The sequence below is a fragment of the Rhamphochromis longiceps genome, linkage group LG18 (genome assembly GCF_057381845.1).
Source record: "Rhamphochromis longiceps isolate RC_006_pf linkage group LG18, R_longiceps_female_GT1.1, whole genome shotgun sequence".
NCBI classification, from domain to species: domain Eukaryota; kingdom Metazoa; phylum Chordata; class Actinopteri; order Cichliformes; family Cichlidae; genus Rhamphochromis; species Rhamphochromis longiceps.
In genome coordinates this window covers 845758-859753 of record NC_140574.1, presented here as the reverse complement: position 1 = coordinate 859753, position 13996 = coordinate 845758, and the positions used below count along the sequence as shown (strand labels likewise).

General features: G+C 45.6%; 1 protein-coding gene across 3 annotated transcripts in view; it reads right to left on the bottom strand.

Moving 5' to 3' along the window:
- The window catches only part of slc4a2a (solute carrier family 4 member 2a), a 37263-nt gene that overhangs the window by 13229 nt on the left and 10038 nt on the right, over positions 1–13996 (bottom strand). For 2 of the 3 annotated variants that reach the window (XM_085388818.1, XM_085388816.1), the window contains exons 2-8: positions 8868–8983; positions 8401–8554; positions 5205–5400; positions 5024–5127; positions 3380–3519; positions 1853–2033; positions 1010–1145 (exon numbers count right to left, since the gene is read on the bottom strand). In XM_085388818.1, coding sequence (XP_085244944.1) covers positions 1010–1145; positions 1853–2033; positions 3380–3519; positions 5024–5127; positions 5205–5400; positions 8401–8554; positions 8868–8921 — 965 coding nt within the window. In that variant the 5' untranslated portion in view covers positions 8922–8983. Of the gene's footprint in view, positions 1–1009; positions 1146–1852; positions 2034–2593; positions 2727–3379; positions 3520–5023; positions 5128–5204; positions 5401–8400; positions 8555–8867; positions 8984–13996 lie in introns of those variants that run through there. The other variant, XM_085388819.1, reaches the window with a different exon arrangement.

Here is a 13996-nt window from a genome sequence, read left to right as displayed (position 1 = left end):
ATTTTTGCGTCATAACTTTTGCACTGTCCACTTCCTGCTGTGACAAAACAAATTTCCCACGTGTGGGACTAATAAAGGTTATCTTATCTTATCTTATCTTATGGATGGATGGATGGATGGATGTTTGGATGGATGGTTGGATGGATGGATGGATGGATGGATGGATGGATGGATAGATGGTTGGTTGCTTGGATGGATGGATGGATGGATGGATGCGTGGATGGTTGGTTGGTTGTTTGGATGGACGATGAATGGATGGATGGACGGATGGATGGATGGACGGATGGATGGATGGATGGATGGATGATGGATGGATGGATGGATGGACGGATGGATGAATGGATGGATGGTTGGTTGGTTTGGATGGACGATGGATGGATGGATGGATGGATGGATGGATGAATGGATGTTTGGATGGATGGACGGATGGATGAATGGATGGACGGATGTTTGGATGGATGGACGGATGTTTGGATGGATGGACGGATGTTTGGATGAATGGATGGATGGATGGATGAATGGATGGATGTTTGGGTAGATGGACGGATGGATGAATGGATGGACGGATGTTTGGATGGATGTTTGGATGTTTGGATGTTTGGATGAATGGATGGATGGATGGATGGATGGATGGATGGATGGATGGATGGATGGATGGACGGATGGATGAATGGATGGATGTTTGGATGGATGGCTGATGAATGGATGGATGGATGAATGGATGGATGGCTGATGGATGGGTGGATGTTTGGATGAATGGATGGATGGATGGATGTTTGGATGGATGGATGGATGGATGTTTGGATGGATGGATGGATGGATAGACAGATGGATGAATGGATGGATGTTTGGATGTTTGGATGAATGGATGGATGGCTGATGGATGGATGGATGTTTGGATGAATGGATGGATGGATGGATGGATGTTTGGATGGATGGATGGATGGATGGATGGATGGATGGATGGACGGATGGATAGATGGATGGATGGTTGGTTGCATGGATGCACCTGTGACGGAGCAACAGAGCTCCCAGAACATTGGCTCGGTCTTCAGCGTTAATCTGATCTGAGATCACCATCTGTTCCACCACCTGCTGAGCAATCCCTGGTAAAGTCTTCTGCTTCAGATCCAGGAGTATGGCCCCTGAAACCACACAAACGTGAGAGGGTTGGGAAGTCAGCGATGGGCGGCGTCTGTTTGCTTTGTCTCGTGTTTATTCCCTTTTATTTTTCTTCCATCTCTGTAAATCAGTAACTTGTAGATGTTGAATATGGCCACAGAGTGGAGCCCCCTCCTGCTCCCTGAGCTGACAGTTTCAAACACTGATACAGATTGTTATCATATGTAACCAGTGAAATTCTTTTTATGGAGGCCTGACATATATATATCACAGTGGCATAGTCCTGGAACCAAATAGTTTTGACAGCAGCGCCCAAACAATATCATTGGCATTTACACCAAGGTGACCCAGAAAGTGAAGTTTTTTCCCTGTTCATCAAGAAGTCCAGCACTGCTGCCATGCATACCTATCACAAAAAGTCCTTCAATAAACCTTCTTGTGCAGCCATCAGCTGATTGATCTTTAATATAACTGCAACATGGGGAAAGCTGTTATTGATAACTACTTTGATTCTGTATGTGAATGTTTCATCTTCAAGTTATTATGAAAGCTAACTGAATTTAATCTAAGGCTTCAGATTAGCAGATGGTGGGACTTGAGTACATGTGTAGCTCCTGAATGGGCTTCAATCAAGGTAGAGTGGAGGAGGCGGCCCTGACTTGGCCATATACACTCACAGACAGGAAGCTGTCCACCGGAGGGCAGCAGAAAGCCTCCGGCTCCTCCTCACCTTGGGCCATTGTTTTTCTAAGCTCCAGCAGAGAACGGAAGGACAGGGAAGCAATGTGAGGTCTCCCCCAGCGCTCTGTCTCCTCCTCCACCTCCTCCTCAAACTTGATCCATCGAGCCGTCTCCCTCCACTGCAGCTCCTGGTTCCTGTCGATCACCAGCTCGTTCAGCTCCACGAACACCTGGAATCACAGAGGACAGCGAGTCTAAAGAGGACGGCGCCATGGCGTGCGCTCACACACAGAGACTCTAGCCAACGATGAAACATGTCAGCACTGAGCTCCTGAACATTTTCACAGAGAGCCGGACTGATGAAGCTCCACAACAGTTACAGATGCTACTTCTTCTTCCAGCTGCAGTAATCTTCATCAGCACATATATCAGTACATCACTATAATAAAGCAAGTCAGAGCACAAACTGAGTCACTGAACACGGTCAACAGAAGCTAAGTCAGTTAAAACCAGAGCCAGTCCAGAGTTACTCTCACATCTGTCACATCTGTCGACCTTCATGTTCACATATTAAACCTAATGCTGTGATTAAACAGGCCCAAAGCAGACTAGAAAACTGAAAACAGGACCAAATGGCTCACATGACCGTTTTTTAATTTGGCACAAATGTAGTTCAGCTGGTGTGTTTGGTAGAAAATCAAACATAAAACAAGAGAAATCAGAATAAAACTAAAGAAAGAGACAAAACAAAGTTAATCCAAACTGAAGCTGGCACGTTAAATCACTCTACCTTATTTTGTCGACTCTTTAGGTCCAAACCCACCATCCTGAAGACTGGAGCACACTGAGTGGAGAGAGGAGCTCGCCTCAGAGTTTACCTAGCTCTACCTGTCTGACTCTGCCTGTCTGACTCGTTCTCATTAAGACAGAGTCCAGTTTGTCACCTGTTCACAATGGCACCTGGATTAACGCACTCAGAATCTCGGCTCATCTTTCGTCCCTCCTGTCAGCCTCACTCTGGTTGTTTTGTTGTGAGAATCACATCATGTGGACCACCTGAACTGGCTCGCATGAACTCACCTGAACCTTCTTTAATCAGGTTTAATCCCACAAATACATGACATTCCTGTAAACCTTGCGCTCTGTCGCCAGCTTCAACCTGTGTGTGCGGGATTGTTCTAGCAGAGTCGGATAAACACGAGTCAGAACTTCCACAAAAACGCAGCAGTGACCGAATCCGCGAGGAGCCAAAGTAAGAAGTCAGTGAAGGAAGTGCGAGCTGAAGTAAATCAAAAGAAAAGCACGAAAACAAACTCATCAGGATCAGCTGCCAGCAGTTTAGTCTCAGTTTAAGTGAAGCTGAAGACGATTACATTTGAAACATCAAAATTAGTCAAATCAGAGGAAGTGAGTGAAAAGGGTCAGAGGGACAGGTGTTTAAGTTGAAGCAGCAGGATGTGTGGTTAGAGCACAGTTCAAAGGTCAGGCCTCAGAGGGTCAGAGTGGTGATGAGGATTGGGCTCAAAGTGTTTATGTTTCCTATAATAATGACTGCTCCTTAGCCCCGCCCTCTGACCTCATGAGGTGTACGGTCCGGTCGCAGGTGCTGGTTTGACCAGCTGACCGTCGGATCTTTGGTGGCGTGGACGATCGGTCCTCTGGAGCTCCGCCTCACCAGGTGCCGTCGAACGGCTGGAACGTCATCTAGTCGGTGACCTGCGGTGGACACAGATGTCCCATATTTAATGCTGGCTGTCACAAAGCTCTCACACCAAGCGCCACCCTGAACCAAACAAAAACTGGACTTTAAATAAAGTGTCACAGTGAAGCTGAGGTGAGGTCACAGCAGCTGTCAGAGCTATAAAGAGAAAAAGAGGCAACAGTTACAGTTACACTGATTATTACTTTCTTCTGACATCAGTGAAGAAATACGAAATCCTTCTGACTGGGCTTATATCACAGTTCTGCTCTGAGCACTTAAAGCACTTCACTATCAGCCTCTTTGAGCCGCTCACACATTCGTGCACGCTCTGTTTCTACATTATTACGTTTTCTAACAGTTAGTTGTTATGCTGATGGAGCAGCATAACAACTAACTGATGCTCAGTGTCCCGGAGCCGGGCATCCTACTTTCTTACCACCTACTTCCTGACCCACAGGAAGCTCACCCTAAACTTCAACGACCGCCATGTTGGGGACTGTCTGTCCTCACATTGTGGCTGTATGACCCAGAGTCCCCACAATGATGCAAATCCAGAACACCCTCACACACACACACACACACCCTCTCATGGGAACTTTGCGCAGTCTAACAGGATTTCAGGCTCGGCTGAACATCAGCGAGAAATCATTTACAAGAGAGTCTGACTGTCATTCGATCGCCTGACACACACACACAGGTGTGCCCACTCAGCAGGTGAGCAGAGTTTAAAGTTTCAGTAAAAATTAGATTTTCTGTGAAAGTTTCACACCATTTATTTTTTCTGGGAAAGAATCATCAAAAGCAGCCAATCACAATCCAGCGATGAACTCAGCTGGCTGGCCCCCTCTACCTGCCTGGTGAGTGAAGCTGTTAGTGAGGCAGGGTTCTGCTGACAGCGAGCATGTTTACGAAGGAGAGCGGCGCGGTCTGCTAACCCTGACCCACTCGTGCTCCCACACACAGGTCATGTGACCCCCCCACACCACACCACCCCCACCCCGACTCATGCAGAAGCTTTATTCTGCAGTTTTCTTCATGGACCACTGATAAAAGGTCACATTTTTATGTCACCTGTGTGAAAAGTTTATCCTACTGCACGTTTTACATGCAATTCTTCATACCGCCTGCAGGGGGTGCACTGCTCGAAAAAACAACACTTTTAGATAAGATAAGATAACAGATAAGATAAGATAACCTTTATTAGTCCCACACGTGGGAAATTTGTTTTGTCACAGATGGACTTCAGTTTGAATTATTTTTACATTCCTCTAATCAAAGACAAGCATTAAAGGAAAAAGAACAAATCCTCTCTCTCTCGTGGATTGTAATGAGTCTGAATGTACGACACACACATCAGAATAAGAATCATTTATTGACCCCGAGGAAAAGAAAACCTGACCACAAACGGTCTGTGAACCACGTGTCCGAGAGAAACTCGACAAGAAGAAGTAACACACAAAGAAATTAGCGTTCTGTTGCTTCAGAGTCAAGTCACATTCAAAATGAGCTCTGACTGACTTTTGATGCCATCCAGGTCCACAGACGTCAACGTTTCGGACTCGTCGGCATCTGCAGCGCTCATCACGGTGCCGTTGCGATTGGACGAGATGGTGGTCGGATCACTGTGAGGGGGGAGGTGCCACAGGTTAACACTAATAAAGTGCAGGAAAACACGTTACCTGACAAGTGTGCCACTCACTCGCCATCAGTTTGACTGTAGGCCTCCTCCTCCTTTCCATGCTCTTCGTCCTGTTGGTCTTCATCTATGGTACTTGCATTGCTGGGGGCGGAGCCTCGCCTACACTCCTTCCTCCCCTCGGCAGTTTTCTTCCTCCTGCTGTCGGTGGGTGGTTTGGAAAGAGGGTGATGGACATGGAGGGAAGAGTGGCGGTGTTCTGCGACAGGAAGACAGTTTGGACTTTTAGGAGGAGATCAGAACACGAGAACCTGCTCAAGAACCTGAAAATCAACAGTCACATCTAGGGATGGGTATCGAAACCCGGTTCTTGTTGAGAACCGGTTCCCACTGTTTCAAGTCCTTGGAATTGTTTGCCATTTTTGCAAATGATTCCCTTATCGATTCCAGTCGCCCCGAATGACGTCACCACGTTGTGGAGCGTCATTTACCTGGCAGGAAACACGGCGCCTAAGCGGCTCAAACGCTCAAAAGTTTGGTTACACTTTATGAGAAAGGATGACAACAGGGCAACTTGCAATACTTGCAAAGCAGATACTTCATTTAAGGGAGGAAACACTACGAATATGCAAAAGCATTTGCTCACAAAACACGCGATGACCTTAAATGAATGTCGTGTTTTTAATTCCGCTCCGGACTCGTGAATCTCAACCCAGCAGCAGCGGTAACGTTTGCACGTCCTCTCCCGTTAATGCGGCAGGTAAATAATCAACTAACAGTGCATATTATGTTAGCGCGATCTGCCTTATTACAAACCTGCCATTACTGTGCATTTAGGTGACCATGATGAGAGACACAGAGTCTGGCTCAGATGCTGGCAGTTCTCGCTGCAGTCTGCCGGCAGCGTCTCCTTTCAGGCCGGGATAGACGAACGTCACCGAGCAGTGACTCAGTTTGTGGTCAAAGGCTTGCACCCGTTTACCACAGCAGATGATTTTCAGTAAGTGAATGTGTTTAATTGTAGGCAGGGACATTACTGGATATTCTTGTGTAATTGCTGCAGAATAATTTATGTTATACTTTGTTATTGCTACAGAAGAATATTTATTTTATTATTTTACATTTACAATGTTTTTCCTGGGGACCCTGTGACACCCCATTGAAGAGCCGTAGGCTGGATCTCTTAAGATCTCACTGCTGGGTTTGTAAGGCCATGTTACTCCTACATTTCTATCTTGTTCAAAGAGAAGATATAAAACAAAGTTCTAAGCTAATCGACCTTAGTGTTCTCCTTTTAAAAAGAATCGATGTGAGAATCGATAAAGAATCGAATCGTTAAACAGAATCGAAAATGGAATCGGAATCGTGAAGATCTTATCAATACCCATCCCTAGTCACATCAGTTGGCTTCATCTCTGATGGTCTCCTAGCCTCCTAACGTCAGCCAACATTAACGTCATGCTGCACAAGCCCAGCTTTGGGCTTTCCAACAAGAGCTTTCCTTTCAAATGAATTCCCTTAAAGAGATTCTTTGTTGGCGATGTCACACTGACCTGATTTCACTACTGACTACAGAGATGTCTGTTTTTAACACGGAAACCTTTGTATTATTATTATGCACAGTCTGGGCAATGAGCTATCCAAAGCTTTTAACTCTTACAGGGATTAAATGTGTAGTTGAACTGTTCCTGGCTCTGGTTCTGTCCAGTTTGGATCACATTGGATGTATGTGGCTCTAAATTGAGAACAGATGGAGCTCTTTAACCACCTGAGGTCTACATCCTCATCGATGATACCAAGTAACACAGTGGAAGTATGTCATTGTTGCACTGTGAAAGATGTTCTCTGAAATCTTTAACCTCCTAGGACCTGGCATCCACATATGTGGACATCACATTTTGGGTTGTCTAGACCAAAATACAAAATTTTGCTCTACAAGGGCCTGATTTCCACTTACGAGGACATTATACCGCTTCTGTTCTATCGAAATTTAAAGCAAATATCCTCAAAAGTGGATCTCATTTCTCTCAGAAACAAAAATCAGGTAAAAAATCTGGTAATTCTTTGTTTTTACATTAATCAGGTCCCAAACAGCCCAAATGGCAAAGAGAATTTAAAAATGCATGCCATGAAAGAGTTCGGGTCTTAGGAGGTTAAAGCACAGGGTCAGAGGTCATCATAGCTTGGGGCTTGGACCTTAAGGGGTCAGTGAACCTGAAACCTGCGTCTAACACTGTAGTTAGTTGACACTGAGTTGTTTGCAGGCCTGCCAAGAGATTCAACCTTTCACCTGGGTCTGCTGCTGGGGCCTCCTAGGAGCCCCACCTAGGAGGTGTTCCTGGTCAGATACCCTAACCACATCAAATGGTTCCTTTAGATGCAGAGGAGTAGCAGCGGTATCCTAACCCCGACCCACCACCCCAAACGACCATGCACCTCACCCTATCTCTAATGGAGAGCCCAGCTACCTGAGAAAGTAACTCATTGCCACCACCTGTACCGGGGACCTCATTCGTTCCATCATTACCCACAGCTCGCAGCCATAGTTGAGGCACTGAGATCAGCTGGTAAATTGTCAGCTTCATTCTTAGCGCTCTCATCGCCATAACCGAACAGCACAGCAATCACATAAGTGATGATGATGATGCTACATCACGCTGTTTCTCAATCTCCCTTCACTCATGAACAAGATCCCAAAACTAGAACTCCTCGACCTGGGGCAGTAACTTGTTCCTCACTGTATTTGACCCTTTTCCGACTACAGACTATGGCCTCAAAGTTGGAGGACGGATTCTGATTCCAGCTTGTTCACACTCCCCAGTGCAAATTGGAAGTCATTGCTCAGAGCTGAAGAAACCAAAGCAGACATGAGATCCTGAGACCGCTGGTCCACAACCAGGATGAAAACTAACAGGTTCAACCTCTCCAGCACCCTGGTACGCTGGTTTTTATACGTAAAGAAAACTAAAGAAGTTGATATTATAGACACAGGGAACATGAAACACCTGGGACCTCCCAATTCTCAAACCTATTGACAGACAACAGGCCTTTACAACACCCCATAAAAGATACCTCAAAGAAACTTTACTGATACTTCAAAGTTTTAAGAAACTCTTGGTTAACCAAACTTTATTAAACCCTCTTAGAACCTATACGAGCGGTCCAAATCCTGGTTTTAAATCCTTTCAAAGGCGCATGGAGAAAATCCAAACGGGTCTTTCCGAGGTCTTTTGAACCCGGAGACATCTGGATGTCTTACCTTCGATGTCCTGTTCATCATAGACTCTGTGTTTCTCTGGCGGGCTGCGAGCTGCAGGACAAAGGATCTGCTGAAAGTCCTGAACATCAAAGGCCTTGTTTAGATCTTCCTCTTCTTCTTCATCAGCATGACAGTGTGGAGGAGGAGGAGGAGACTGAAGATAGAAAACACTAACTGGTGAATTAAATGTTGTGAGTCTTTCATGAACATAGCTGTTTCCAGCTGTTTTCAGATCTCGGTGCTTCCTCTGCACAGGCAACATTTCCTGTCTTTAACTTTGTTTTTAACGCAAACACACAACAACCACAAAATAAAAAGTAAAGGTGAAGGTTTCCAGCCAATCAGAACAGAGGTAGCTCACACTGACTGACACAACTGAACAAAAAGCCCAGACAGCAAACTCCCCCATAAGTGATCATTATCAGATCGATATTATTGATCGCTCATCGGTTTCTGTGGAAACTCACTGCAGACTGACTGAGGGTGTCACCAGGACTCGCTGAGCTCTGATGATGGCTCATGGCTCCCACAGGGGTCGCAGGTCACAGAGCTGGATATTCAGAAGCAGGTTGGGCAGCAGAACCTGGGGAGGGAGGTACACTGGAGGTCAAAGGTCAGGTTATTTGACGCTGTTCAGTAAATGTAAGAACTGAATCTGTTTACGAATCTGCTGATCCTGAATCTCAGAATGTGTTGAAACCTGAAATGTTTTGGCCCGTTAATCCTGCCGCTCTGAGCTGAAACGCTCTGATGTACAGAGTGTACGTCGAACACACCGTGAAACTTCAGCCTTGGTTTTTGGTCAACTTACACAATTTTAAAGGGTTAAAATTCAATTTTTAATTTCATGGAACCAAACATAAACTTAAACTAACACTCAGGACTGACTCTGCAGAAACCATGAAGCTTAATGTGAGCAGCTTCATGGGGGAACCTTGACGTCCATGTTCAGGCAGCTTGCTAATGTCCCAGCTCGCTTTAGGAGGGACGCCGGAGCTTAGAGCTTCCTGTAGGGGCTCATCAGACCTGCACGAAATCGTGAAATTGTGGTTTCTGCACAGACGCATGAGAGCTGAGGTTTCTATTCAAGAGACGGCAGACATCTCTGCAGCTGAGTTCTCCAAACCAGCACAGGGAAACATCCAGATGGATCATCAGGCCAGAGCTGAGTTTGAGCTTAGGCTTACAACTTAGGAGATGAATTTTTAAAAAATATTTGATTCCTTTAAATCAAATATGTTTGCATTTAAAAAATCAGGTCAGAAGATAACTAAAATAATTCAAGAATCTATTATTTATGTGTACTAATTATAAATACATAGTAGTCCTGATATAATCACATGACTACTAATAAAACTCTTGTAATTAACGCGTCTTGGACCTCTGTCTGTGAGCAGACAGTTCAGATCAAAATAAAACTCTCACGACATGCAAAAGGTCAGAGGTCTTTAATGATGCGACTGCGAGGGTCAGAGTGAGGGAGCAGGCAAGCTTCAGAAAAAGTCCTACGACTGTCCGTTCCAGCTGGTTCCTCGCCCTGACCCATGGTCGATGTTCCTCCTGCTTTAAAAGCCTTTGGAATGAAAGACTGTTTGACAGCCTGTTCTCATGTATGTGACCTCTTGTTTTAGCTCCACCCCCTCAGAGGCTTTAGCTTTCCTCATGGTTAAATAAGCCTCACACTGACTCACTGCTCCGCTGTGTGGCACAGTGCAGAATTACACAAACACCTGTAAAACTTCAGGTGAGCTCTCTTCAGTGAAACAGGTAAACCGAGTATTCAGATCCTCATGATGCTTTAATTCACTGTCAGACATTTTTGAACAATTTTAATCAGAAATTTACAAAGAAAAAACATCTTTAATGCTTCCTGTAACCTGCAGAGTGATTCTTGTCTTACGTGATTATAAATGTACTGCATCTGTCCAGCGTGCTCACAGGCACACTGGTGCAGTGAGGAGAACAGGAAGCTTTTTCAAATAGATTTGACTGTAGTTTTGCACCTCTGTGTGATTTTCAGCAGGGCCGACAGGTGTGCTGCTGCAGGTACAGACAGTCGGGTTTATTAACTCGAAAACGTTTCAGGATCTCTGTGCAGGAAGGAGAAACGTGCCACAGCTCACACAGGAACCTGCTGTTTCCCACAGTCAGCTCGGCTAAAAGTTCAATTTTCATTTTAGAAGCAGGAATAAAAGCAGGTTTGAATAATGACATCATTAATTGTGATTTAAGTCTCGGTGCAGTTTCTCAAACTCAGAGCAGGAGCAAAAGCACGGTTTAAACTGATCTGGGCTCAGTGTCACTGCCACCGAGTGTGTGTGTGTGTGTGTGTGTGTGTGTGTGTGTGTGTGTGTGTGTGTGTGTGTGTGTGTGTGTGTGTGTGAGTGAGAGTGTGTGAGCAGGAAGAGAGTTGGAGCCTACCTCAGCGTCCTTGCAGCTCTGAAAGAGAGAAATTATAATGCAAAGTCTGAAACCAACAGGAAGAGAATGGGTGGGGGGGAGGGGGGCAAATGGGGGAGGGTATGGAGGGGTGGGGAGGTGGTGGTGGGGGGGAGAAGAAAGAAGGTTGAAAGGAGGAGAGGAGGCAGAGAGAGGGAGCAGAGAGGAGACGGACACGCTGCAAATGAGGCGCTCCAAACTCTCCACAGAAACCTGATCAGCTGAAGGTCACCATGGCAACCGCACTGTCACTCAGTGCTTGTCCCGCCTCCGTCTGCACACACACACACACACACACACAGCTGCAGATTGTCCGATGCTGTCTCTGATGACATCACACAGACAGGTAACTCCCACCTGATTCTGTCCAACCAGCACACAAAGCAGGTGACGGAGCATTTCTATTGGTCAGTGTGATCACCTGCACACGACAGCCTGAAACTCTCTGACTGATTTCTGCTGTCTGACGAACACAAAAGCAACACTAGGACCTGATCTGCAGAGACCTGAGGACAGGGCCGCCATTCAGAGTCCGGCCTGATGGTGCCTCACTGCTCTAGACTGTATATAAAAGATGGACACAACCCCTGTGATGTCACAGAGCCGGGAGTGGGCTGGAGCCAAGCTTCTGTCTCACTTTCATAGCAAACATCCTGAAGGTGGGCCTGATAAAGATGAAGATGATGAAGTCAGAAAGTCAACTTTTATTTATACACCACAAAGTGCATCACAGCAAAACAATAAATGTAAAAGATGAGTTTTCAGTCGTTTCTTAAAGAGACTGACGAGTCCACTCGGAGCTCCAGAGTCATTGAGGTGAAAGCCCGTTCAGCCTCGTATACGGTCAGCAGGACCTCGGGGACCTGCTGGGGACGTATGGCTGCAAAAGGTCAGTGATGTAAGCTGCTGTTTGTCGGTACAGAGCTCTAACTTAACGGCTACCCTGAGGTACCCCTGAGCAAGGTACCGTCCCTACACACTGCTCCCCGGGCGCCTGCTTAGTGGGCTGCCCACTGCTTCACTGAGTGAATGGGTCAAATGCAGAGAAAAACAAGTAATTTCCCCATGGGGATCAATAAAGTATCCATTATTATTATTATTATTATTATTATTAACAGTCAGAACCAGCCGCATCAGCGACGCCGTCCGTGAGAGTAAGATCTGTTCTCACAGCAGCGTCGTGAACAACCTGCAGATGCTCCGGCGAGTTTCTGCTTGCACCAGTGAACACTGACTCACAATAATCCAAACGTGATGAAATAAATGCACAAACAACGATTTCCAGTTCACAGCACGACACAATGGTACAATCTGCCTTAAATGATAAAACAAGAGTGACCACAGATCTAACATCCACAGTGGGAGTCACGAGTTACCCAAGTAAGTGATTAATGGGCTTTCACTACGCTGGGCACAGACAAGGACCTGTGCTTTATCTGCATTAGGCTGGAGAAGGTCATCCAAGGTTTAATGGAGTCTAAGAAGCTGTTTCAGCATCTGCAGCTTTTAAAAGACTTAAAAATACTAGTCTTAGCCTAAAAGAGATATAGAAGGGCAGACCATCTGCACAGTGGTGATAGCACACGCCCTTAAAGGTGCTCACAATGTACTGAAGTGGGAGCAGTTGGAATAGAAACAATAAGGGCCCAATACACAACCTTGATGATGATGGTGAAAGTGTTTTTCAAGAAAGTAAAGTCATCAAGAAGTCACACAGATTTGTCTGATGGAGGCTGTAACGGGGGTGGGGCTGGGTGGAGCTACAGGATGCTACGGTCTCTCTGACAACCACACTGAGACCGCCACGGTCACGGGGAGAAGACGCCGTTTCATCGCCGTACATGACTCAATTTAATAAAAATAAACTTGTGGTTTGATTGGACGAAGCTGCTGAGTGACTTACTTAAAACTGATCTTCCAGCTGGTCTAAACATTAAGGAAACGAGGCTCAATGCTTCTGCTAGCCTAGGATACACTGGAGAAAACGCAGCTCGGACTCAAGGTCAGGCTGTTGCTTTCCTGCCTCTTTTGAAAGTGTAAAAGTAAAAAGTAGTCAGAAGTAAAGTACAGATACCTGAAAAGTCTACTTAAGTACAATACTAAGTACAATAACAAAATATTTGTACCTCATTACTGCCCACCTCTGGAAACCACCGAGCAAAGGTCTGAGGATTAAGACTCAGGTGGAGCTGCAGCATTACAAACTGTACCACGTGCAGAACAACACAAACCTTATTTACCTTCAGATCACCGTGCCAGTTACCATGGTTACTGTGGCACGCTGGTAAATGCCCGGTGGCTTCTTAGTTTCATTCAGGCATTAATCGGACACACTGAGCGTTTTATTAGCTCCAGACTGAGCAGAGAGACGTCGCTCGCCGTGTGCGCACTGCTGAGAAACAGAAGCTGAGTTCACTTCATTTCTGCTGTTTCATGGAAACAGTTACTGAGGACCAATAAGTGGGCTCGCCTCTGAACGCTCAGCGTGACACTGATGAAGAGTTTTGGGACACAAGTTTTAGTAATATCATCATTTTAGCAGTATTGCAGAAAATGTTCCTCCTCCTTTAAAACACCAGAAAGATATGCTTTACAGACTGTTATCGTTTCTATGACCTCCATAAAACAAGAACACACACTGTGGTGAAGCTAGACCAGCCTTTTGTAGTTCGTCTTCTGCACATTGTAGTTTCAACACGCCAGACTTCCTGTTAAAAAGACACCAGTGTAAGGTTGTTCCAGTTCTAAGTGCACGCCTCTTCCCTTTTCCTGAGTCCTCAGCAGTTCTCCTTCTCACCTTTGACCTCAGTGACGTTTTCATCTAGGTCAAGGAAGAGCGTCAGGAATAGGAGACATGAGGGACTTCTGGAATGGGTCTTGGGTCTGCAGTGCAGCTGTACTCTGGTATCTGACTAAATACTGTGTTCTCTTGTTTGTTTTGCTTACTTATAGGCACTACTTACTCTTTATTTATTGAAGTACAAACTTTTGTCACGTTAACATGTCATTTTCAACAGAGATGTGGCCGAGATAAGACAAACAGGAAGGTTAGATTCAAAGGCGAGGAGATATTGTGTCTCATATTGTGTTTGTTCATAAACCTGCTGCTAATCAAACTGGGGCAGACTGACTGTGTTATTTAAAGGCTGCATGAGAA